General features: G+C 42.2%; 1 protein-coding gene across 1 annotated transcript in view; it reads right to left on the bottom strand.

Moving 5' to 3' along the window:
- The window catches only part of adamts7 (a disintegrin-like and metallopeptidase (reprolysin type) with thrombospondin type 1 motif, 7), a 104402-nt gene that overhangs the window by 49801 nt on the left and 29077 nt on the right, over positions 1-25524 (bottom strand). Inside the window, exons 9-11 of the mRNA XM_085349799.1 lie at positions 8692-8836; positions 4564-4656; positions 3888-4033 (exon numbers count right to left, since the gene is read on the bottom strand). Coding sequence (XP_085205925.1) covers positions 3888-4033; positions 4564-4656; positions 8692-8836 — 384 coding nt within the window. The remainder of the gene's footprint in view (positions 1-3887; positions 4034-4563; positions 4657-8691; positions 8837-25524) is intronic.

Here is a 25524-nt window from a genome sequence, read left to right as displayed (position 1 = left end):
CTGAGTTGATCAAAAATAAATCAATAATAAAAGATAAATATAAGAATAAAACCCAAAGAGTATATTTAACACCCCTACTGGTTAGGAAGGAACAAGCCCCGCCTTCCCCTGCTCTGTACCGTCACGTGCTCAGACACAGAGAGAGACGGAGGTGCACGAGACCATCACTGATTTTCACCGCCAAGCTTTTCGCTGGAAAATAACTATTAACTTGATAAATTGAGCAAATATCCATACCGGAGATCTGCATGGACCTTGGAGAAACGGACCTGATTTATTGTGAACATTTCGGACCTTGAAACCATCGCGGTGAGTCAGAAGCTGTTAAGCTAACCTTGAAGCTAAAAAGCTAACAAGAAGTTAACAGGGAATATAATGGCCCGATTTCAATGTTGTAGATCTGCGCGGGAGCGGATGAAGTGGACAAGATCCTCTCTGAGAGTTGAACAAGATCCTCTCTGAGAGTTGAACAAGATCCTCTCTGAGAGTTGAACAAGATCCTCTCTGAGAGTTGAACATTAGAAGTGTGCTGGTGAGTTAAACTGGGACTGGGCGGATCAGGCTAATTGAAAAGCTAACTAGCCTAATGCTCATAGCTGTAGCTGACCACGTTTTCACTGTGGGAGAACACACGGGGTTTCTCACTGAGTTCAGCCATTTTGAGCACTCAGCTTGTGTGCTGATGATGTTCTAGTATTACTTGTTGAATATTAAATGCACTAAAATTAGATGATGGAATAAGTTAATGTTGATCTTAAAGGTCATGAATCTACTTTATTTTGTTACATTTGATGCTCGAGCGGCACTGGATAGATGTCCGTGTGTATTCTTACTGTGCTGATACGTTACCACATACTGTAAAACTGCAGCCTGTGGGTTTTTGTATATTCTTTTGGTAATTTTATTCTGTACATTGAGTGTAAATAATATATTGCTTCATTGCTATGCAGTGTAAAGCAATGCTCCTGTAATTCAGTTAAAGGGCAATACTGTAAAAAAAATAATCTACCATAGTTTATGGTTTATTTCTGATTTCTGATAGAAATGTGCACCTTGACGATAGAATAAGCTGATTGTGATTTAAAGATTGCATTCATGATTAAGATGCACTGTATAGACTATAGTTAGAAATTAGAATTAATGTTTTGTGCTTGTTTTGTTATAGCACTTACATTATTTACATATGGCCATGTATATCATTAGAGTGTGAACTGAATTAGTAATAGTCCTGTTGTTTACAGGCTAGGTTTTTTTATGGGATCGTGAGACCTGGATCTCTTCCTGACGAGGAAGATGGCGAGCCTTTCCCTTTGAACCGAACCGAACCACAGCCATTCTGAGTTGGCCCAGAAGGGCAGGTTGCTCTTCTCTCATGAACAATTGCAACAGTGCGGTAGGACGAAATCGCACCAATCACAAACTTTTGACCTGTTGGATTTGACTTGACTGAACACTGACTATTAAGCCGGCAAGACTGACATATCTGAGCTCAGATAGGATTCTGACTGTTATTATTATTGCTGTCACTGTATTTTATTTTATGTTTTCATTCCTGTTCATAAAATGCTGTTAAATTGTTGCTAAATAGTTTAATACAATTCATAGCAACTTTACCTGTGGCTCCAGTCATTCTTCTCCACGCAACTCCCTTTATCCCTCCTGCGAATCTAGCTATTGGCCCATTCTCTCCATCTTACTTTAATTTCCCCTACCCTATCCTGTACTTGGCTACAGAAGCATTTGTCTCTGAAGCACAGAACCAGTAGACAAGCAGCGGGTAAATTTAGACATTACAAAGGCCTATTAGAATAGGCCACATAAACATGTGAATAACAATTATGGGTTCGCGGCATAAAAAGGAAGTTTATACTTTTATCTAATCACCCTAAGATCGTTCACCTGTCCAATTTTATGAAACAAGCAGTCAAATGTACAGAATATACTTTTTCAAGCTGCACTTATTTGCATTTTCACTGCCAGGCTTTAGCAGAGCTTCAAATATGTTTCTCAGTTTTGGTGAATAGCAAAAACATTGCATGTTTAAATCTTTGCAATGAAACTACTGTAAGAACTGGGGTTCTGCAGTTAATTACGTTTATCGTCTATCGGAATATTACATGACATCATCCTTTGCTGACATTACAACATTTGCTGACATCCTGTTGACATATTCCAGTTATTGGATTTTCAATTCCACAATTACATATTCAATTATATATTTAAAAGAAATTACGCAGCTTAACCCAGATCACCTATAGAGCATGAAACTGATCTGCTGCACATAGAGAGCTTTTAGATCAGCTATAAATGCAAAACTACAGGGCGGGCCATTTATATGGATACACCGTAATAACATGGGAATGGTTGGTGATATTAAAGTCCTGCTTGTGGCACATTAGTATATGTGAGGGGGCAAACTCCTCAAGATGGGTGGTGACCATGGTGGCCATTTAGAAGTCGGCCATCTTGGATACAACTTTTGTTTTTCCAATAGGAAGAGGGCCATGTGACACATCAAACTTATTGGTAATGTCACAAGAAAAACAATGGTGTGCTTGGTTTCAACGTAACTTTACAATAAATACACATATTATAAGAATTTTATATAAAACAGTTGCCTGCATATGAATTTTGATAATTATATTTTATTTGAGTTCAAAAATATTTTTTACTTTTACAAAGAAAAAAACAAAATCGCTCCACCATGTATTTTTCCTACTTATACAGAACTAGTCTTTGCTCGTCTTATGTGTAGGGTTGAAAAGTCACATGCCTTCACCTTCAGTTTCACTCTGCCTCACTGCCCAAACCCATCTCAGGTCAAATAAGAGCTCAAAGCCTTAACATCAAGACTTTTCTACATTTCGGTATCGAACCGGATCCTTAAATCACTTCACAGAGTTCAGAAGTTGTGTTTACTCTGCAGAGTCACACACAGATCTGCCTGTACGAGCTCATCCTCACCAGAATGCGATCCAGGTTTACTGCAGCTACGCAAGGTTACCTACAGGATCTATGTGTGCACTTAGCCATATGGCAACAGTATAACTTCAGTAATTAGTTACAGCTGTTAAGTATTACTGACACAGAGATCTGACTGATGAGGATCATTGTTGTAAATGTACGCAATGTACAAACAACCGCTACAGAGTTACACAGCAGGTGTCCACACACTGAGTCCTAACATTTAATGCCATTAACATGAAAATATCCTTTTGATGTTAATACAACTAATTAAAGTAATTTTTTCTTGTTTATTTTTTTTGTTCAAAGTCAGCATTTGGAACAAGGATTATTGTTTTATTACTGTGTAGCATAACCAGATATAATGCATGACCTCAATTAATCTAAAGTAACTACTACCCTAATAATAAAGGCATGCATATATATCCAGTATGATGTATTGTTTGGATTCTTTTGTTCCAAATTAATCCACAGAAGGCTACAGGAGAATGAAAATGTATGAATTATTGCTGCTACTTTCATTATTTACACATCAATCAAATTACACTGTGGTGTTTTTTTGTTATTATTTTATTTTTTGCTCAGAATCGGTTCGCCTCTTCATTTTACTCATTACTGTCTGAAAGTGTGTCTTCTTGGTAAAAACAAGCAGCACTCTGTTTTACAGGACTCTACTAATAAAAACATGATGTAATTTTTTTAAATAGTATTTTTTTGGGCATTTTTGCTTTTGTTGGCAGGAAAAATCAAAGAAAGAATAGGAGGAAGACGTGCAGGCAAGAGCTGTGTTATAGCCGTGCGGCATATAAACACCTACAGCTTACTTTAAATTTAATCAAAGGATCAGTGTTTGTGTTCTTTTCTTCTACAAAAAAGGAAAATATCAGGACTGCATGCACTAAATAAATATCTAGGAGTCTTACACTGGGTTATCACACTCTCTTTCAGCGCTCTGGACACCAACACCACAGGTCCTCGAACAGGCTGACCACGGGCTCCAGGACGCCCAGCCGCCATTTATAATCTCAGGGTAATATCCAACTGCAACGCACTGCCCACCAAAGCACCACTAATGACAAAGGACACAAAAGTTTCATCATTAAATACATGAGCACAAAAGAAAGAGTTCCATTGTTTTGTTCTGGTAAGATCATAAGACAGTTTGAACTCAACATTTTCAGTTTTCTCTTGTGTATTTTGTCTTCTAAGTAATGCGGATGATGGAAAAGTGGGAGTACTCTTGCTCCATTGATTTAGTGTTATTTACTACATTGAATATGACACAAGATGTGTCAGTAAAAAAATTCACGCGTATAGCTTTTACACTCCTTTCTTTGAGGAATAGAAATTTAAACAACTATTTGCAGGAATGGGCGTTGACTTTCTAAGGATGCTTCACCAATCAGACTGTCCTGTTTCCATATGTTGACTCCAATATTCTCAGTCAAACAAAGATACAAATCAATACTGCAAACAGAAAAGACTACCCAGATACAAAACTCTTCTTCCTAGATATAAAAAACTGATAGTTGTCAACACCAATATAAGCAATCTCATCACGATCATCTTCCTGTCTCGGTCATGAGAGGAAAAACTCACTTTGTCCTCCCCACAACTTGTTCCATCCACAGCCCCATCCAGCTTTGAGTGGCAGGTTGTTCCCACAGTGCACCACAGAGTGCTGCATACATTCTGGAAGAGCAAATAAAGATTAATATCTCACACCCACAGCACTTTTTTTTTGCTTGCTTTTCATATATTTTTAGAGTACATCACACAAGTAAATACTGTATAAAAATAGTGGACAGGCATAACTATTGCATTTTACTGAAAATGTTGCATGTAAGAATGTTGATTAATTTTCATATTGCCTTGCAGATAATGCGTGTTTGATGCTCTTCTATGAGTAACTGGAGTTGCTAGCATCTTATCTTATATGCCAAATATCCATATTTTTAACTGTAGTTCAAAATAATATTATTAATAACGATAGATGACGCCTACAGCCACTCATAAAGCTTAATGTTTGCTCTTGCTCTGAGTGATAAGATGTGTCCTCTCTTCAGACACGGCAGATCAGATGAGGATTACCGGCTGCAGCTATCCAGCAGGGATGCCTGATATCGACTTCTTCTAGAAATGCACCACAGTGCCTTATATGAACGGATTTCTATTCTTTCACTCTGTCATCCATTATGCATCATATACTTCTGAATGAATTCACAATACCATTACTGAGAGTTAACCTGATGTCCATGTCCTGACTTTGTCTTAAAAAAACCCAAAAAACTAAATTATAATTGACTTATTAAAATATGTTTGTTTGCCTGGTCCAAAAACTAAGAACTCTTAATCAGGTGGCTCGGCCAAGCAATCCTCAGAACTCCAATGTTGATCAGATATAAAAATCAATGAGCCTTAGAAATATCTGGCTGATCAACCCTGATTTCAGCTAAGCTGAACATCCCCTATAGCGACAGCATCATATTTCCTGTACAAACATGTTCAGCTTCACAGCCAGCCTCTGACAAGTGAGTGTGTTCCCCAGAATTGTTAACTCTTCTGTAATGCTGGTCATGCTGTATGCTCTGACAGTGTGAAAGGAACTCTGACCTGCATTTGCACAAATAATCAATCCAAAGACCTACAGAGGTGGAAATTTATAGCTGATAACACACCAAAAGGTCAAAAATATCTAGGAGGTCCCCGACTGATTGGTCCAACTGTCTTGACCCGTTCCCCTTTGCATCTCTTGACATTTGTGATGAATATGTGGACAACACGATTATGATGTAGACATTTCTGAGATTTCAGCTTCTGAAACACTCAGGTTCTTACCTGGTTAAGTCACAGTTAAAACCAAGGAAAGACTAACAAAGGCATGCATAATTAATTCTCAACACAGAGATAAACTTCTAAGGGAAATGGAAAAGTGACAGCGACTGATAATCCCTTAATGGATGAAATTTGAAAGACTTGCGCTTTCAAAAATACAACCTGGATTAGAATCCTGGACTTCGCCACGTTTAGCTTTCAGCATGCAATGTCATACAAAAAGCGCAGAGAGTCAATACAAAAACCCCCCCAGCAACCTCTCAAATTATTCAATCTGTCTGAATCGAGCAATATATGTAATGTATATGTATGTATATGTCTTTATCTCAAAGCAATTGAGACTTCCTTGAGAATGACCCGAACTACTTTGAAAGGTCTAAAAACCCAAAACCTCAAATGTGTGATGCCAGAACAGGTTTGATTTGCACCGCACAACTAAAACATTTTTTAAGGAAACATTTAACTCAAAATCAAGTACAAGTGACAAATATTGTGCATTTTTGTGTGTGTTGATATCGTATAATAAACAAGTATGAATTTAATATTTAAAAACACAGACCATTTCATGCGTTAGGTGGCCCCAGATTCCTCTAAATATACCATTTTATAAACAGCAGTCATTCCATGAAAAGTCTGTCAGTGTTAACATTAATGCATGTGATTACAAGAAAACTCAGGGCACTCCAAGAGCTGTGTAAACAAGCTGTAAAAAAAGAAAAGGGATTTGTTGAATTTTCATAACAGTAGGCTGTAGGTGTTGTAAATCTCTAGGCCTCCCACAGTCGTTTTTCCAGTCAGGATGGCGCTTGTAAAATCCACACACTTTACTGCTCTTGCATTGTTCGTATAAAGAAAATGCATGTGTGTGGTCCTCATCTGTCCAGTCTTTTCAAGAACCTGTTGCTTGAGGCTGTATAGGATTTATTTATATGTGTTCCCAGACATAAAGAACAGCAGCCCTGCTAAACTTTGAAGGACTCAAATAATACATCACATTTATTTTGCACAAAAAAATCTCCCCATGAAGAGCTGTTTTTTTCTTCCTCTTTGTCAAAAAAGGTGGGAGGGAAACAATGCCAAGTGAGTGCCGGACACACAAATGCCCAAAGGAGCAAGACTTCCCTGCTGGCTGGATCATTTGCTGCATGTCATTCCACTATTGTGTCTTCATGTGTTCCCTGACTAAATAAAAGCATAAATGTATTATTTTCCTTACCAAAGTTAGATAAATTGGCTTTACCGGTGTTAATGAAATAGAAAAATATAGCACTTGCTGTGGTTCTAAATTAAAGGTTAAAAAAAACAGAAGCAAAGTACAAAAAGCTCAAGCCATTGATTTTCAGTCCTTTATAATTAGCACACCTCAGCCTCGTCTCCCAGTTTCCCCTCCTTATGAATGGCTTCTTGACAGCCTCCCTTCCACTGAGACCATTTCTGGTGAGGCTTCAGTGAACAGTAGATGGATAAATTCAAGAGCCAGATGCATTTCTCAGGTCTATATAAATAGACTATATAAATAAAATTGAATTGAATTGAATTGAGGTCCTGTGTCAGGTCTTTTGTGAATTTGTTCCCATGTCTCAAGAACAAGACTACATTGTTCATCTACTGTAGATATTTTTTTAGGCCTTCCACTTTATTTTTTCTCCTCCAATAGTCCAGTTTCCTCAAATCCTTTTAAAGACCCACTGGACATCATGCAGTGATATACCAAGTTCTCTGTTAGGTTGTCTGTTATGCACAGACAACACTGGTTCAGCCTTTGTATACTTGAATGATTCATTGGTCAGTGTTAAATAACTTAAGAAGCAAGGAAACCAAAACAAAAGGTCAGGTCAGGTACAAACAGAAGAAGGACTCACCTTGTCTATGCACTATCAGCGACACACTATGTTAGATTCAGTCTTCTCTTCTTTTTGTAGCAACACACTACTTTCCTGCAGTACAATACTGTTCAACTGATGCTCACGAGGGTATGGTACCACGGTGTGCTGCCACACTGCCTTTATGCAGACAGAGGGGTTTGTAAGTAATCCAGAAAAGTTGGAGTGCCTGTAGGAATTAGTAGCGCCAGTTTTCAAGGCTTGATCAGCCTCCATTGCTGCAGAACAGATTTAAATTGTTAACATATTTTGCGTTCCCTGAAAAAGGCCTTTTTGTATGATTCAGAAATGTAAATTATTTTGAAGTTTTGGAGCTTTGAAGCTATTCATTGGACTTGAACGACTTGATTTGCAATAAATAACTGGAAAAATTGAGGTGTTCCAAAACTTTTGACCGGTAGTGTATGTATGTGTACACAACGTAAATGTCGTGGACACAAAATTAAAGCAGCCACATGGAAGAACTCAATAAATATTAAACTGACTGATACCACAGTTATTTTAAAATGGCTGTTTAGTCCATTTAGATTAGTTCTTTAGGCTATTTTTTCGCCTTGTGTGTTATTAAAAGGTTATAACTGTAATCAACACATTGTTATTTCATTGCACTCAGGGGAATGAGGTTAAAGAAACGCAGAAATTGGTGCAGAGCGGAGAATGTTTTCCTTATATGTTCTCTTAGTTTAATTCAAGCCGACAGACAGTTCTGAGGAATGGCCAAAGATATTGCCAAAGTCAGTTTATGTGGGGTAATATTTTAAATCACACTATTGTGGTTTAATGTCCTTAAAATTTGTCAGAAATAAGACAGTAAAACCAAGGAAAAAGATGGATGTATAGTGCATAGAAAAGAAACTCATGTCAAGAAAGAACAGAAGATCTAAAAGCTCTTACTGAATCAGGGAACAGTCGTTAAGGTTTTGGGGTTGATCAAAAACATCATAAGAACATTTTTAAGGATTACGGGACAAAGACTATCATTTAATTGTGTAATTTTAGAGAATCTTACATCCATGTCATCACAGAGCAGGGATCCTGATCCATACTGGAGCCGACACTGATGGACAGCACTGTACAGAACGCCGGGAAGCACCGTAGATAGAGACAACCTATCCTTCACCGGGGCATCATCGAGGCACCAGCCCCAGCCACGGCTGTGAGGGAGGAGGAAGGTAGAAGTTAGAGAAAAGAACGAAAATGATCGCAGTTTATAAAAATGTCAGCGGCTGTGGAGTATAGTACAACTTTTCTGATTTCTTTATATAGGTGACTGAAGCAAATGTACAATAACAAAGGCTACATTGGTTATTACTAAACCCTGAGGGTTTCATTTATTGATTGTTTTTAGGAAACAACATGCCGAACGTACAAATTTTGACAGGTTATAGCTTTAAAAACTTAATGTGGGAGTAACACTAGCCCTTGCACAACTCAGTGGCTATACAAATACCTACAAACGACAACTTAGATGAGGGCACTGTAATTAAAAGGCGGAAAAGTTTCAGAAAACCACAGTTGATACACAGCTACAAAGCCCATCTGAATATAATAATCAACTGCAGGCATATATTCTCTGCATGACATTTCATTCAAAAGAGCATTTCTCTTTCCCACTCCATCCACAGCTTGACAATCAACGTGCGAGTGTTTAATTATGTGATTACAGCAGTCAAGTATAATTATAGACTCCAACAGAAAAATTATTTACAGGCATCACAGTGTCAAGTGGAAGATGAGGAGAAAGATAAGTGATTTGGTTTACTTCGTCCTGTATTTTGTTTTTAGTAACACAAGAATTTCGAGCCCCATGAAGGTAATGCAAAGAAGGATGCTCAGAGTAAGGTCATCTTCCTCTACTACTCCTTGTTACGACCCGTCTAGGGCCAGGCCATAACATGAGCGAGGCACTCGCTTCCCCCCCAAGACCCAAGCAGTCACACGAAACAAATCCGTTAGATATGAGGTGATTTATTTACAATGTGAATAAAGAGAACCAAAACGGGAGTGTCAACACTTCAGGGTGAGCCAAGGCCAAAACAATAAACAAAACAAACCTACACAAATCCCGCACCCCTGACCTTACCAAAACAAAGTCAAAAATAAAGACAGAGTCTGACCTCCTTAACTAACTCAAAACAGGAGAAAACGGGTGATCAAAAGAAACGGCAGCTCACCCCTACCCACTCCACTTCCACAACTTTCAAGCGTATACTGCAGCCAGCGGCTACCACAGGACTACTGCTGGGTGATGAGGAGAAACGCGAGGACCTCTCCCGCTGTAGCACTCCAGACTCCTTTTAAATCAAATCAAATCAAATCACTTTTTATTGTCACATCACATGTGCAGGCACACTGGCACAGCACATGCGAGTGAAATTCTTGTGTGCGAGCCCCACAAGCAACAGAGATGTGCAAACACAACAACACAAACGAGCAAAATACAAGAATGGCCAACCTGAAACTAATAAATATATGTACAATATATAATAGTGTATGCATTTCTGGATGTGTATACTAAATATTTTCCTACGTGTGTGTGTGTGTGTGTGTGTGTGTGTGTGTGTGTGTGTGTGTGTGTGTATACACATTTTTACAAATTAAATAGTAAAAAAATAAAATAAAATAATAATAATAATAATAAAATATATAAAATATACAGAGTTGAATATGTGCAAAACAAGTGGCATTTATATACAGTGTGGAGTGCATAATGTTGAAGTTCCAGTAGTGAAGCTGAGGTGTCTATGACGTGTTCAGCAGTCTGATGGCCTGATGGAAAAAGCTGTCTCTCAGTCTGCTGGTACGGGACCGGATGCTGCAGAACCTCCTTCCTGATGGAAGCAGTCTGAACAGTTTATGGCTGGGGTGACTGGAGTCCTTGATGATCCTCCCCGCTTTCCTCAGGCACCGCTTCCTGTAGATGTCTTGGAGGGAGGGAAGCTCACCTCCAATTATCCGTTCAGAGCACCGCACTACTCGCTGGAGAGCTTTGCAGTTGTAGGCGGTGCTGTTGCCATACCAGGTGGTGATGCATCCAGTGAGGATGCTCTCAATGGCACAGCGATAGAAGGTCCTGAGGATGCGGGGGCTCATGCCGAATCTTTTCAGTCTCCTGAGAAAGAAGAGGCGCTGCTGCGCCTTCTTCACTGTTTTGTTTGTGTGTACTGACCACGTAAGATCCTCAGCCAGGTGTACGCCAAGGAACCGGAAGCTGCTCACTCTCTCCACAGGAGCGCCGTTGATGGTGATGGGGGTGTGTACTTCTCTGCACCTCCGGAAGTCCACTATCAACTCCTTTGTCTTTGCGACGTTGAGGGTGAGATGGTTGTCTTGACACCAGTGGGTCAGGGCGCTGACCTCCTCCCTGTAAGCCGTCTCATCACCGTTGGTGATAAGACCCACCACTGTAGTGTCGTCCGCAAACTTCACAATGATGTTGGAGCTGTTAGTGGCTGTGCAGTCGTAGGTGTAGAGTGAGTACAGGAGAGGGCTCAGTACACACCCCTGTGGAGCACCAGTGTTCAGTGTGATGGGGGATGAGGTGATGCTGCCCAGTCTGACCACCTGGCGTCTGTCAGACAGGAAGCTAAGGATCCAGCTGCAGAGGGAGCTGCTCAGTCCTAGATCCTGCAGTTTCCTGTCCAGCTTCGAGGGAACGATGGTATTGAATGCTGAGCTGTAATCTACAAACAGCATCCTCACATACGTGTCTCTCTTCTCCAGGTGTGACAGGGCAGTGTGTAGTGTCAGGGCTATGGCATCATCAGTGGACCTGTTGTGGCGGTATGCAAACTGTAGAGGGTCCAGTGAGTCGGGTAGTGCAGAGCAGATGAAGTCCCTGACCAGCTTCTCGAAGCATTTGCTTACGATGGGGGTCAGGGCTACAGGTCGCCAGTCGTTCAATGAGGAGATGGTGGAGGATTTGGGTACAGGGACGATGGTGGCCATTTTGAAGCAGGCTGGGACTACAGACAGAGAGAGGGAAAGGTTGAAGATGTGCGTGAACACTCTTCAATGGGCGGGTCCTCCAGCTGGATCCAATCACGCCGGGGCAGTATATCCACGCACCAATCGGAACAGGGCCCTGGCACAGCTAAATTAACATAGAAAAAAAACACAACACCTGCACAAACAAACACATGGACATACAAGTTCGTAACACCCCCTTCCATAAGAATTAAACAATCCTCCTATTGTTTAATTCCTGAACTACAAAATTGCTCTCGACAGGGCGTCCGTGATGACATTTTCTGTCCCTTTCTTATGCTTGATCTGCAGGTTGAAGTCTTGCAAAAGAAGGGACCAACGCATAAGTCTCTGATTTGAGTTTTGCATCTGGGAGAGAAATACCAATGGGTTATGGTCAGTGAACACTTGAACAGGGATAGAGCTGGATCCGATATACACCTCGAAATGCTGTAGGGCTAACAACAAGGCAAGGGCTTCCTTTTCAATAGTACTGTAGTTCATCTGATGTTTGTTGAATTTTTTTGAGAAGTAACAAATTGGGCGATCCACGCCGCAATGGTCCTCCTGCATAAGGACAGCTCCTGCACCAGCCGCACTAGCGTCAACCTCGAGCTTGAAAGGGGACATGAAATTTGGTGCCGTAAGAACAGGGGAACTGCACAGTAATGCTTTCGCAGACTCGAAAGCAGTCTGACAAACAGGCGTCCACACAAAAGGCTTCACCGGACTGATCAAATCGGTGAGAGGAACGACAACAGTGGCAAAGTTCTTACAAAAACCTCTGTAATAACCACACATTCCTAGAAATCGGCGCAGCGCCCTTCTCGTTTGTGGGACTGGAAACTCAACGATCGCCTGTATTTTCGCGGTCACCGGCAGTATCTGTCCCTGACCCACCTGTTTTCCCAGATATGTGATGGTGGCTCTGCCAAATTCACATTTGGCTAGGTTTAGTGTAAGCGAGGCTTTCTGAAAACGGCTGAAAACGAGGGAGAGTGTTTGTAAATGGTCAGACCAGGTGGATGAGTAAATGACAACATCATCCAAGTAGGCATCGCAGTTATTCACGCCCGCCAGTACTTTGGCCATAAGGCGCTGGAAAGTAGCGGGTGCATTACGCAACCCAAACGGCATAACCGTGTACTGGAGAAAATGATCTGGCGTGACAAAAGCAGATATTTCAGAGGCTCTGGGAGTTAAAGGTACTTGCCAGTAACCTTTTAACAGATCAAGTTTGGTTACAAAAGATGCCGATCCCACTCTATCAATACAATCCTCCATTCTAGGAAGAGGAAATGAATCAGGTTTGGTAACAGCGTTAACTTTTCTGTAATCATTACAAAACCGAGGAGTGTTGTCAGGTTTTGGTACTAGCACACACGGTGAACTCCATGCGCTGGCGCTCGGAAAGGCTAAACCGTGTTCTAAGAGATAGTCAACTTCCTTCTGCATTATCGCTCTTTTCACTGGGTTCACTCGATAAGCATGCTGCTTAATCGGTTTATGTCCTTCCACGTCAATGTCGTGGCACAGGACAGCAGTTTGACGAGGATGGTCAGAAAAGAGTGATAAATTATCCTCTATCAGATCAGTGATGTCAGCTCGAGTGGGTTCAGACAAGTGGACTAAATATGTTTCTATATCGTTTAAGATCTCCGAATTTTTCAATCGGCCGCTACCCAGCGCTTCACTTTTCTGGAGTAGCCCGTCATCAGAGGGTTCATAAGGAGAAACAACACTAGCGGCGCACACTGGAGACGGCGCACCCGAAGGACTCCTCGAGTGATACGATTTTAACATATTAATATGACAAACCCTAGACTTTCTCCGGCGGTCTGGGGTCTGGATCACATAATTGTTGTCACTGAGTTTCTGTTCCACCACATATGGGCCAGCGAACTGAGCTAATAAACTGGACCCTACCACAGGCAGCAACACCAACACTTTCTCTCCCGGCTGAAAACTTCTACGAACAGCCTTTTTGTCATAACGAGCTTTCATTTTTGCCTGCGTATGTGACAGATTTTCTCGAGCTAACTGACATGCAAGGTGAAGGTTTTCCCGAAGTCCGCTAACATAATCCAGAACATTATGCTGGGTTTCAGAAGTTTCTGATAACCACTTCTCCTTCAGAAGGCGGAGGGGACCGCGGACCACGTGTCCAAACACCAGATCCATCGGACTGAATCCCAAGGATTCCTGAGTGGTTTCTCTGACGGCAAACAACAATAACGGCAGACCCTCATCCCATTCTCTATCCGACTCTGCGCAGAACTTGCGCAGCATAGCTTTGAGGGTTTGATGGAATCTCTCCAGAGCACCTTGACTTTCTGGGTGGTATGGACTGGATTTTACATGTTTTAGGTGCAACTCCTCCACAACCTGTGCAAACACTTTTGAAGTAAAATTCGTTCCTTGGTCTGTTTGAACAACCTTTGGAAGCCCGAAAGTAGAGAAAAACTTAAGTAGTGCTTTTATCACCGGTTTTGCTTTCAGCGTGCGTAGTGGAATTGCCTCCGGGAACCTTGTTGCTGAACACATTATTGTTAGTATGTATTGGTGTCCGGATTTAGTTTTTGGCAGGGGACCCACACAATCCAATATTACTTTTTCAAACAGCTCACCTATTACTGGAATAGGATGTAACGGAGCAGGTGGGATGGGTCTGTTAGGTTTCCCCGCCATCTGACATGTGCTACAGGTACGGCAATATGCCACCACATCAGCTTTCAACCCTGGCCAAAAGAAGTTGCGCAACACCCGATGATAAGTTTTGTTCACCCCAAGATGTCCAGCCATGCTGGCATCATGCGCTAAGCTAAGCACCTGCCCTCGATGTGGCTTCGGCACCACCACCTGCGTAGCACCAGGCAAACCACACCGGTCAGAGGACCACCTCCTCATAAGAACTCCATCTTGCACAAAATAAGAAGTGGGAGATTCACTTCCTGCACTCTTAGCTGCAGATAGAAAACAGGGAGCCAGTGATGAGTCATTCTGCTGAGCAGTTATCAATGCATCCCTATTCAATTTCTCATCCAGCTCTGGCATCAGTTTTGTTACATCATTTCCGCTTCCTATTCTGCCACTCTCACGGCTGGGAGATTTTCTTTCGTCTAGCGTCGCCATAAACGTGTCAGCAACATCCACAACATCATCAAATTTGCGCGATTGCGCACGAGTAATAGCACAAACAGGAAACACACTTGATAAAGGGGCGGCAACATCAGTGACAGAAGAAATAGGCGTTTCCACCACTTCAGGCGGTGGAAAAACTGTTCCCCCAGCCAAGTCATTTCCTAGAATAAATGAAACCCCTTTAATAGGCAACTGGGAACTCACCGCAACTTTAACATGCCCTGTTTTCACGGGCGAATGCAAATGTACTTTGTGTAACGGCGCCCGAAGAACGCTCATCTTAATTCCCCAAACCAACACATCTGAATCACAAGCAGTTTTATCTGACAATGGCAGTACACTATCCAACATAAACAACTGATGCGCACCTGTGTCCCGAAGAATAGTAACAGGCACTTTATCCCTCTCTTCTCCCGTCACAGAAACAAAGCCTTTCGTGATAAATGGTTTAAAACGTGGCTCTATTTCCACATCCGCATGGTGCAAATCACGGGTGAGAGTGGAATGCGATTTAGGCAAAGGGACAACTTTGATGAGACCTACGCCCGCTGGATTTTTAGAGCCTTTGCGCTGCTCTTTCCTCCGGAGCGCAGGACAGACAGCGATCAGGTGTCCGGGTTCGCGACAATAAAAACAGTCGCGATTAACACCATCCTCCTGTCTATCTTTCAGTCCTATCTTTGGTGACTTTATTTTCCTTTCCTGTCCCACCCTGATATTCTGTGAGACAGCGGCTGAAAATATAGTTTTGTGGGTGAGAGTAAACTCATCAGCCATCACTGCCGCTTTAGCAAGTGAGGTCACCTTTTGCTCATTCAGATAAATGACTACTTGGTCCGGCAAACATTTTTTGAATTCCTCTAACAAAAGAAGCTCTTTCAGCCCCTCGAGATCCTTTACTTTACTGGCCTGCAACCATCGTTCAAACAAGCGACTCTTTTCACGGGCAAACTCCACAAATGTCTGATTGGCGGTTTTTTCACACTTCCTAAATCTTTGACGGTAGGCTTCTGGGACGAGCTCATATGCCTGCAACACAGTCTTCTTCATGATGTCATAATCCAGGCTATCTTCAATTGATAAACTGGTACACACCTCCTGGGCTTTGCCAACCAGTTTGCATTGCAACAGCAGCGGCCAAAATTCCTTCGGCCAGCTTAACGCGGCCGCTATACGCTCAAAAGCGTTAAAATAGGAATCCACTTCGGCCTCATGAAACGGGGGAACCAGTTTAACGTGCTTAGTGATGTCAAAACCTGTTGGGACAGCGGTGGACGTACCAGGATGACTAGAGGCAGATGTGGAGGGCTTTCGCTCCAGCTCCAAAGCTCTGACACGGAGGTGCATTGCTTGTACCTCAAGCTCTTTAGCACGGGTTTCCACCTCCCTTATACGGAGGGTCAAACGGAGATCTTCCGTAGACCGCCCCGCCAGGGGTTCCCCGGCCGTACCAGACCCAGCTGCTTCAATCTTTGCCCCAGCAGCATCAGAGTCCGCCTCGGCTGCATCAGAGTCCGCCTCGGCTGCATCAGAGTCCGCCTCGGCTGGTAGCACGTTAACAGGCCCTTTGGCATCCGGCCCCGGCTCAGCCTCCGGAGCCACCTTCACACCCCCGCCATCAGGCTGCTCTACAGCTGCCTTCGGGGCAGGAAGGATGCCTCGCTCCACCAGCTCTGCACACAAAGCGTCCCTAACCTCCGCTTTGCGGGCACCATAGGACACTTGAATATCATAACAACTAGCAATAATAAGCAAATCCGCTTTCCTGCACTTCACTATTTTATCCCATGAAGGCGAAGTAACAAAATCATCCAAAGAAAACTCCATAATTCCACACACCTACCACCCCCACACCCAAGAAAACCGCCAACAGACCAAACACACGCGAAAACCCACAGAAAAAGGCAGAGGACGAGCCCCCAATTCATGTTACGACCCGTCTAGGGCCAGGCCATAACATGAGCGAGGCACACTTTAATGGGCGGGTCCTCCAGCTGGATCCAATCACGCCGGGGCAGTATATCCACGCACCAATCGGAACAGGGCCCTGGCACAGCTAAATTAACATAGAAAAAAAACACAACACCTGCACAAACAAACACATGGACATACAAGTTCGTAACACTCCTCTACTAGTAAGTTTTACACTTACTAGTTTTCTACTAGTTACTAGCAGATCTACTCAATCGTCTCACACTGGTTTCCAACGAGCAGAATGAGAGGTTCACATCATATATGTCCAGCCAACAAATCTTGCATCATTTTAGGAAACTCTACTTATCCTAACCAATCACTAAAATATATAGAGCTTGAACACTTGGCAACACTTGGCCTATGTTAGCCTGGCGATGGCGCTAAATAGCTAATTGATAGTGCTCCTGTCAAGCTTGTTGGACCACGTGTTTTTCAGCTAAAAACCCCTCTATATCATGACAATAGCAGACAAATCCATCAAAATCCTGGTTTAAGAGTGTCGGCCAAGGAAAAAAGTTGTTTGATGTACGGATGAATCACTTTGATTCTTTGGATCTGTCGATTTAAATTGACCAGGACTTTGATCTCTGCGAAGATAAAGTTGTGATGATGTTAAGTAATGTGAGCTTTAGCTACATCTATGGTCAAGCTGCTAAATAACTGCATTTAAAACTGCATTTCCCAACATTCATATACTGACACTCGAAAACCAAAAATAACAGTTCTGCTTTAGTGAACCCAAAAGAGTTGTCCTGCATTGGTCTTTAATGCTTTAATCAAAATGGTAATAAGCATGTGAACTGGCTAATGAGATTAAATGGTAAATGACTGGTACTTATACTTTTCTACTCCAACTGAGCACTCAAAGCACTCAAGAGAGTCAAACAATCTCATGTATGTGCAGTAGCAGAAAAAAAGAAAAGAAAAAACATATACACAATAGAAAGATGAAAAGTGGCCTCTGTCACATTACAACAAGTAGTTTCATTCAGTCTTTGATGTCTCCAGAGTTGCTGTCTTTACCAACCAGTCAGGTTGCAGCTTACATCAAAGTCTGTCCAGATTCATAATAAATTTAGCTGTTTTCACACATGCACTTCAGGCTTGAACTTTTTCAGACGTAACCCTGCTTAACTGCACATGAGAACATGAATGAGTTTTAAGTAACTTGGTTCCTGCGTGCTCTGCTCAGGTACCACCCCCCATAAAAATGCAGTTCAAGTCCTGTAAATCTGTGAAAGGGCAACACCTGGACCTAGTTGTGGAAAAATACTCTTTGTACATTACAAGTCAGCGCTTGCAATTTGACAGAGGTCACTTGTTTTTTGCCCAGTATGAGTAGAAAAGTGCTACAGAGGCAGCACCCCATTTACCATTTAATCACAGTTTTAGTGACACATGCTTATTATCTTTTTAAATTAAAGCTTTACAAACAAGTGAAGGATGACAGTTTTGGTTATTTACTTTTGTTATTTTTGATTTTCAAGTGTGTTTCCAGGCTGCATTATTTAAAAGCATAACTAGATACATGCAGCTAAAAATCATGTTACAAAGCTCACATTACTTAACACAGGGCCATCATAACTTTATCTTGATGGAGACTCTTATTTTAGCGCTAATAAAACACCAGCTCTTTCACCATCTAGAACTTTTAAGAATTCATAATTGAAAACAATGTAATTGTCAACAATCCAGTGTCCTTTACAATTTCAAAGAAGGGCAAAAAAATCTTGTCTTCTGATTTGGGATATGATATTCAATACCACCCCCCCATCAGTGTACATAGATGGACAACATGAAAGTCTAATGCATGCCTCTAGCCATAGTCATCACTGTGTTAATCTTAGAGGTATTAGTGATGACCCAAGTTTGGCTCTATCAGATCCATCTCTCTCTCCCTATATATATATATATATATATATATATATATATATATATTAGGGCTGCCACAAACGATTATTTTGATAGTCGACTAGTCACCAATTATTTATGCGATTAGTCGACTAATCAGATCATCATCCACTGGACGTAAAACTACAGCTTATTGCACCAGCAGCATCTGCTCTTATATAACTATCATTAGCTTACAGCTTTAAGCTTTTAAGGTGCTAACTAAAAATAAAGACAAGATGATAGTTTATTCAATTTTAATGAAATTTGCAGATTGTTTCGGTGAAGTTTAATAAACTCCTTGCTATCTAAAATATAACAGGACAACGGAGTATATTCTCCAGCATCTCACACTTCTGATAATCAGCTGTCTGCTTGACGTTTATTCAGCTGTGTAAAAACTATAACTTTAATCTCAGACAAACCGATTTACTCAGGAACAAATAAAATACTAAAAAAAAAAAAAAAAGCCAAACAACAACATTTTTAATTTATCTAAGTGACTCATATATATTTAACCTGAGTAGCGAAAGACGGCGGTGGGTTTGAAAACAATTTGCCGGGAGTCCGGTGTTCTCACCGCGCTAGTGACCTAGCCCCCGGCTAGCTATCGAGCTAGTGGGTAACAGACGTCTCCGAAAACGTCGGAGCGCTTTTGAAAATATGTGGTGTCCTGATAAACTGAGCCGATATTTGAGGTTTACACAGCTACATTCTCAGCTGAAAATATGTTAAACGTTTATTTTGTGACCCAGAAAGAATAATAAGAGTAATATTAAAACTAACTAGCTGCCGCCATTGTTGGAAACTGAGCTGGGCCGCACTATGAATTCTGGGACACAGCTGCTTCTTCTTCTTCGGGGTTTAACGGCAGCTGGCATCCTTGTACATGCAGTGCTGCCATCTTCTGTTTCAGTCCGTTATTACATTCTTAAATCCTGCTACTTATTCCTGCGTCTTTTGGGATCTTACAAAGCTTCAAACGACGCGTCGACTATTAAATCAGTCGTCGACGATTTTGATAGTCGACGTAATCGTGACTAGTCGACAAATCGTGGCAGCCCTAATATATATATATATATATATATATATATATATATATATATATATATATATATATATATATATATATATATATATATATATATATATATATATATATTTATTTATATTAGGGGTGCAACGATATTCGTATCGATATTGAACCGTTCGATACAGTGCTTTCGGTTCGGTACGCATATGTATCGAACAATACAATTTTTTTCAATTTTTTTTTTTTTTTTTTTTGTGTCCCGTTTGGATCTATAGCCATCAGAATTGTTGTCTTGAGGCCAAGAAAGATGCCAAGAGGATTTATTTTAAGTGGATCATCATATTGGTCCATTTGATTGACCTTTATTATAATTACGAATTTATTTTATTTTCAGTTGCAAACGGGACAGACATGACTGTGGGATAGGACAGGGGGAAAGAATGAAAGAAAGAGGGGGAGAGAAAGAAAGAAAACCAAAGGGGAGAAAAAAAAAAAGAACAATACAAAATTTGTAATTTATTTTATCAACTTTCCTTCTGACGATGCTGTCTGTGTTGAGCGCTCAGTGAATCTGCATTTGACTACTCCGCCTAGGCTCGAGAGTGCAGCCTAGGCGGAGTAGTCGAACGCAGATTCACTGAGCACTCAACACAGACAGCATGGTCAGAAGGAAGAGCGCAGGGCAAGCTAGCGAGACAGAAGTGGACCTCCCCACCCTCATTCAGATCTGGCGTTTGGAATTATTTTGGTTTTCATGTGACGTATGACCCTGAAGGTAAGCGAGTCATGGACTAAAGTAAAACAGTATGTTGGATGTGCCATGCAATGCTCAATTACATGGGTGGGAGCTAGTGTGTTAGCGCAGTTAGCTCGTTAACGTGTTGGCCGTCTAGCCCCTCTGTATAGGGTAGCTCGTTAACGGAGATTTGCCGTGTTGTGGCGTTAAGGTTATTTCAACGAGATTAACCTGAAAGCACTAGTGGGAACACAACGAATATGACTGCACATTTACACCGACATCATCCTAGTGCAAAGACAAAAACAACAAGCATGCATGCTACAAACTTTAGCCGAGTCATTTAGACAGCTGTTAGCACAGGATTCTCCTTATGGAGACCTGATATGTTTAATATGCTGCTGAGAATATAGCCCAGAAGAAGCGGATAGTATAGCTTTTATTTTGGAAAGAGACATTTCTCTGTAATAAACTCTCTTTTCCAAAGATGAGTGATTCCTCAATCAGATACAGGGCTCGCAATATCGCTAGCCCGACGTCCCGGGGCTATCTCTGCCCTGCCTGTCGGTCTATTGTAGGAAGGAAAAATATATGTCAATGCTTTTGCATTCTTTCAGAAATGTAGCTGGGTAATTATGTCATTGGGTGAGCCACTGTCAATATGTGACATATTGAAATCGTGTTTGAATTTGCGCTTGTTTTTTTGCTTTCACTTTGCAATCGCGCGAACTGTGTATAGAGAGCGACAGCACTGATCTGTGAGTGATGATAATTTGTGCACCAATTCCTCTGACATCGTCTTATTAATTGTTAGCTTACTATGCAAACATGACAAGTGAAATCTCCCGCAGCTTAAACATGTGAGAGGTTGATCGCGCAGAGAATCGCTGAGCTTATGTGAGTGCGGCAGGATATATATTTCACTACGATGACCTGGATGACTGAGAACCTTCACAGACAGATATATATTTTAGTTCTGCTGAGCCAAATAAGACAGGTCAGGGTGAAGAAGTGACAGCCAAAGAAAAGCTTACCACAAAACGGAGAAGTTATGACAAATCAGACTATAAGGCAAAAAGAAAGTGCAGCTTTATGGTTTCATGGACAAAAGAATTTCTGTGGCTGCAATATGACGAGCTAAAAAACAACACGCACAAGGGTTAGGGTTAAATTTAAAAACTGTACTTTTGTGTTAAAATATATATTTATAATTTTAATAAATGACAAATTAAAAAGGCATGAACATTTTTTTTTGTATCGAAAAAATATCGAACCGTGACACCAAAGTATCGAACCGAGAATTTTGTGTATCGTTGCACCCCTAATAAATATATATATATATATATATATATATATATATATATATATATATATATATATATATATATATATATATATATATATATATATATATATATATAACAAACACCCAGCACGCCCCTGCGGGCGGTTTATCCTTCAAGCTCGGGTCCTCTACCAGAGGCCTGGGAGCTTGAGGGTCCTGCGCAGTATCTTAGCTGTTCCCAGGACTGCGCTCTTCTGGACAGAGATCTCCGATGTTATTCCCGGGATCTGCTGGAGCCACTCGCCTAGCTTGGGAGTCACCGCACCTAGTGCTCCGATTACCACGGGGACCACCTTTACCTTCACCCTCCACATCCTCTCGAGCTCTTCTCTGAGCCCTTGGTATTTCTCCAGCTTCTCGTGTTCCTTCTTCCTGATATTGCTGTCATTCGGAACCGCTACATCGATCACTACGGCCGTCTTCTTCTGTTTGTCTACCACCACTATGTCCGGTTGGTTAGCCACCACCATTTTGTCCGTCTGTATCTGGAAGTCCCACAGGATCTTAGCTCGGTCATTCTCCACCACCCTTGGGGGCATCTCCCATTTTGACCTCGGGACTTCCAGGTTATACTCGGCACAGATGTTCCTGTACACTATGCCGGCCACTTGGTTATGGCGTTCCATGTATGCCTTGCCTGCTAGCATCTTGCACCCTGCTGTTATGTGCTGGATTGTCTCTGGGGCATCTTTACACAGCCTGCACCGGGGGTCTTGCCTGGTGTGATAGACCCCAGCCTCTATGGATCTTGTACTCAGAGCTTGTTCTTGTGCTGCCATGATTAGTGCCTCTGTGCTGTCTTTCAGTCCAGCTTTGTCCAGCCACTGGTAGGATTTCTGGATATCAGCCACCTCCTCTATCTGCCGGTGGTACATACCGTGCAGGGGCCTGTCCTTCCATGATGGTTCCTCGTTTCCCTCCTCTTTCTTGGGTTTCTGCTGCCTGAGGTATTCACTGAGCACTCGGTCAGTTGGGGCCATCTTCCCAATGTATTCTTGGATGTTCGTTGTCTCATCCTGGACTGTGGTGCTGACACTCACCAGTCCCCGGCCCCCTTCCTTCCGCTTAGCGTACAGCCTCAGGGTGCTGGACTTGGGGTGAAACCCTCCATGCATGGTAAGGAGCTTTCTTGTCTTTATGTCAGTGGCTTCTATCTCCTCCTTTGGCCAGCCTATTACCCCAGCAGGGTACCTGATCACGGGCAGGGCGTACGTGTTGATGGCCCGGATCTTTTTCTTACCATTCAGCTGACTCCTCAGGGCTTGCCTGACCCTCTGCAGGTACTTGGTGGTTGCAGCCTTTCTAGCGGCCTCTTCATGGTTCCCATTTGCCTGCGGGATCCCCAGGTACTTGTAACTGTCCTCTATGTCTGCAATGTTGCCTTCTGGTAGTTCAATCCCCTCAGTTCTGACTACCTTCCCTCTCTTTGATACCATCCGACTACACTTCTCCAGTCCGAACGACATTCCAATGTCATTGCTGTATAGCCTGGTAGTGTGGATCAGTGAATCGATGTCTCGTTCACTCTTGGCATACAGCTTGATGTCATCCATGTACAGGAGGTGGCTGACAACTGCTCCGTTCCGTAGTCGGTATCCGTAGCCAGTCTTGTTAATGATCTCACTGAGGGGGTTCAGGCCTATGCAGAACAGCAGTGGGGACAGAGCATCTCCTTGGTAGATCCCGCACTTGATGGTGACTTGTGCTATGGGCTTGGAGTTGGCCTCTAGTGTTGTACGCCACATCCCCATTGAGTTCCTGATGAAGGCTCTTAAGGTCCCATTGATCTTGTACAATTCTAGGCATTCCAGTATCCAGCTGTGGGGCATAGAGTCATAGGCCTTCTTGTAATCAATCCAGGCAGTGCACAGGTTGGTCAGTCTGGTCTTGCAGTCTCGGCTGATTGTTCTGTCTACCAGTAGCTGGTGTTTTGCGCCTCTGGTATTCTTGCCAATTCCTTTCTGTGTCCCGCTCATGTATTGACCCATGTGCCTGTTCATCTTAGCCGATATGATGCCTGACAGGAGCTTCCATGTAGTACTGAGGCAGGTTATTGGTCGGTAGTTGGAGGGGACCGGTCCCTTCTTGGGGTCCTTGGGGATCAGGACCGTCCGGCCTTCAGTTAGCCATTCCGGGTGTCTCTCGTTAACTAGCAGCTGGTTCATTTGTGCTGCCAGACGCTCGTGGAGTGCAGTCAGCTTCTTCAGCCAGTAGGCGTGAACCATGTCGGGCCCTGGTGCTGTCCAACTCTTCATACTGGAGACCCTTTCTTGGATATCTGCCACTGTGATGGTTACTGGACCCTGTTCAGGGAGGTCGCTGTGGTCTGCCCTCAGATCCTCTAGCCACTGAGCATTGCCGTTATGGGTTGCGTCCTTCTCCCATATGCTCTTCCATTATTGCTCCGTCTCCAGCCTTGGTGGTGCTGTTCTCTTATTGTTCCCTTGCCACTGAGAGTACACCTTTGCTGGTTCTGTGGAGAACAGCTGGTTTATTCTCCTGCCTTCTATCTCTCTGGTGTACCTCCTCAAGCGGCTGGCCAAGGCTGTGAGTCTTTGCTTGGCAGTTTCCAAGGCCTCAGGTATGGACAGCTTGCTGTATTTCTTAGGCACCTTATTTGTCGCACCTTGCTGCAACTCCGTTAGTTGGCTAACCTCCCTCCGTGCTACTTTGATCTTGCCCTCTAGCCTCCTTCTCCATGGAGGGTACTGCCCCTTGTCGCTGTTCAACTTGTAGCCAAGCATCTCACTGATCACTGCTGCCGTATTGTAGATCAGCTTGTTAGTGTCGGTAATCGTGGTTGTAGGTATTGCCCGTAGTGCTGCATTAACATCATCTAGCAGACCTTCTGAGGGTACTTCACGTAATCTTGGTAACCGGCTACGGGGGATCCAGGTTTCAAGCTATCGCACTTGGGGCTATGTACCCAATCTCGGGTGGGGGTGATGATATCGCCCCCCTGACCTGGCGTCCTGACTCCTCCTTGCCGTAGCATTTGTGTTGTACCTCGTCAATCTCTAGCTGTGAGAGCAGTCCCTTCTTTCGAATGTTGGAACACTGAGCTACTAGTTGTTTCGCCGTCATTCTGGATGTTGGGTATCGAAGAATCCATAGGTCCCTCATCCTATTCATGTAGCCCCTTCCGCCGGGGTTACTTGCGTAGTAGCATTCCAACAACGCCCTGTTTTCGTCTCTTGCCCACCGATGCCTTCTTGTTCCAGTAGCCCACTTTTCGTCAGGGTGCCCTGGTTCCTCATATATATATATATATATATATATATATATATATATATATATATATATATATATATATATATATATATATATATATATATATATATATATATACACGTATATATGTATATATATATATACACGTATATATGTATGTATATATATACACGTATATATGTATGTATATATATACACGTATATATGTATGTATATATATACACACACATATATATATATATATATACACACACATATATACATACATACACACATATATACATACATACACATATATATACATACATACACATATATATACATACATACACATATATATACATACATACATACATACACATACACATACATACACATACATACACATACATACACATACATACACATACATACACATACATACACATACATACACATACATACATACATACATACATACATACATACATACATATATATATATATATATATCCATCCACTGTTATGTGTGAGCTATCTTAGGGCT

Source organism: Diplotaxodon limnothrissa, linkage group LG1 (assembly GCF_057381915.1).
Source record: "Diplotaxodon limnothrissa isolate DT_005_m linkage group LG1, D_limnothrissa_male_GT1.1, whole genome shotgun sequence".
Taxonomy (NCBI): domain Eukaryota; kingdom Metazoa; phylum Chordata; class Actinopteri; order Cichliformes; family Cichlidae; genus Diplotaxodon; species Diplotaxodon limnothrissa.
The sequence above is the reverse complement of the archived record's forward strand: the minus strand, read 5'-3'. Positions and strand labels throughout refer to the sequence as shown.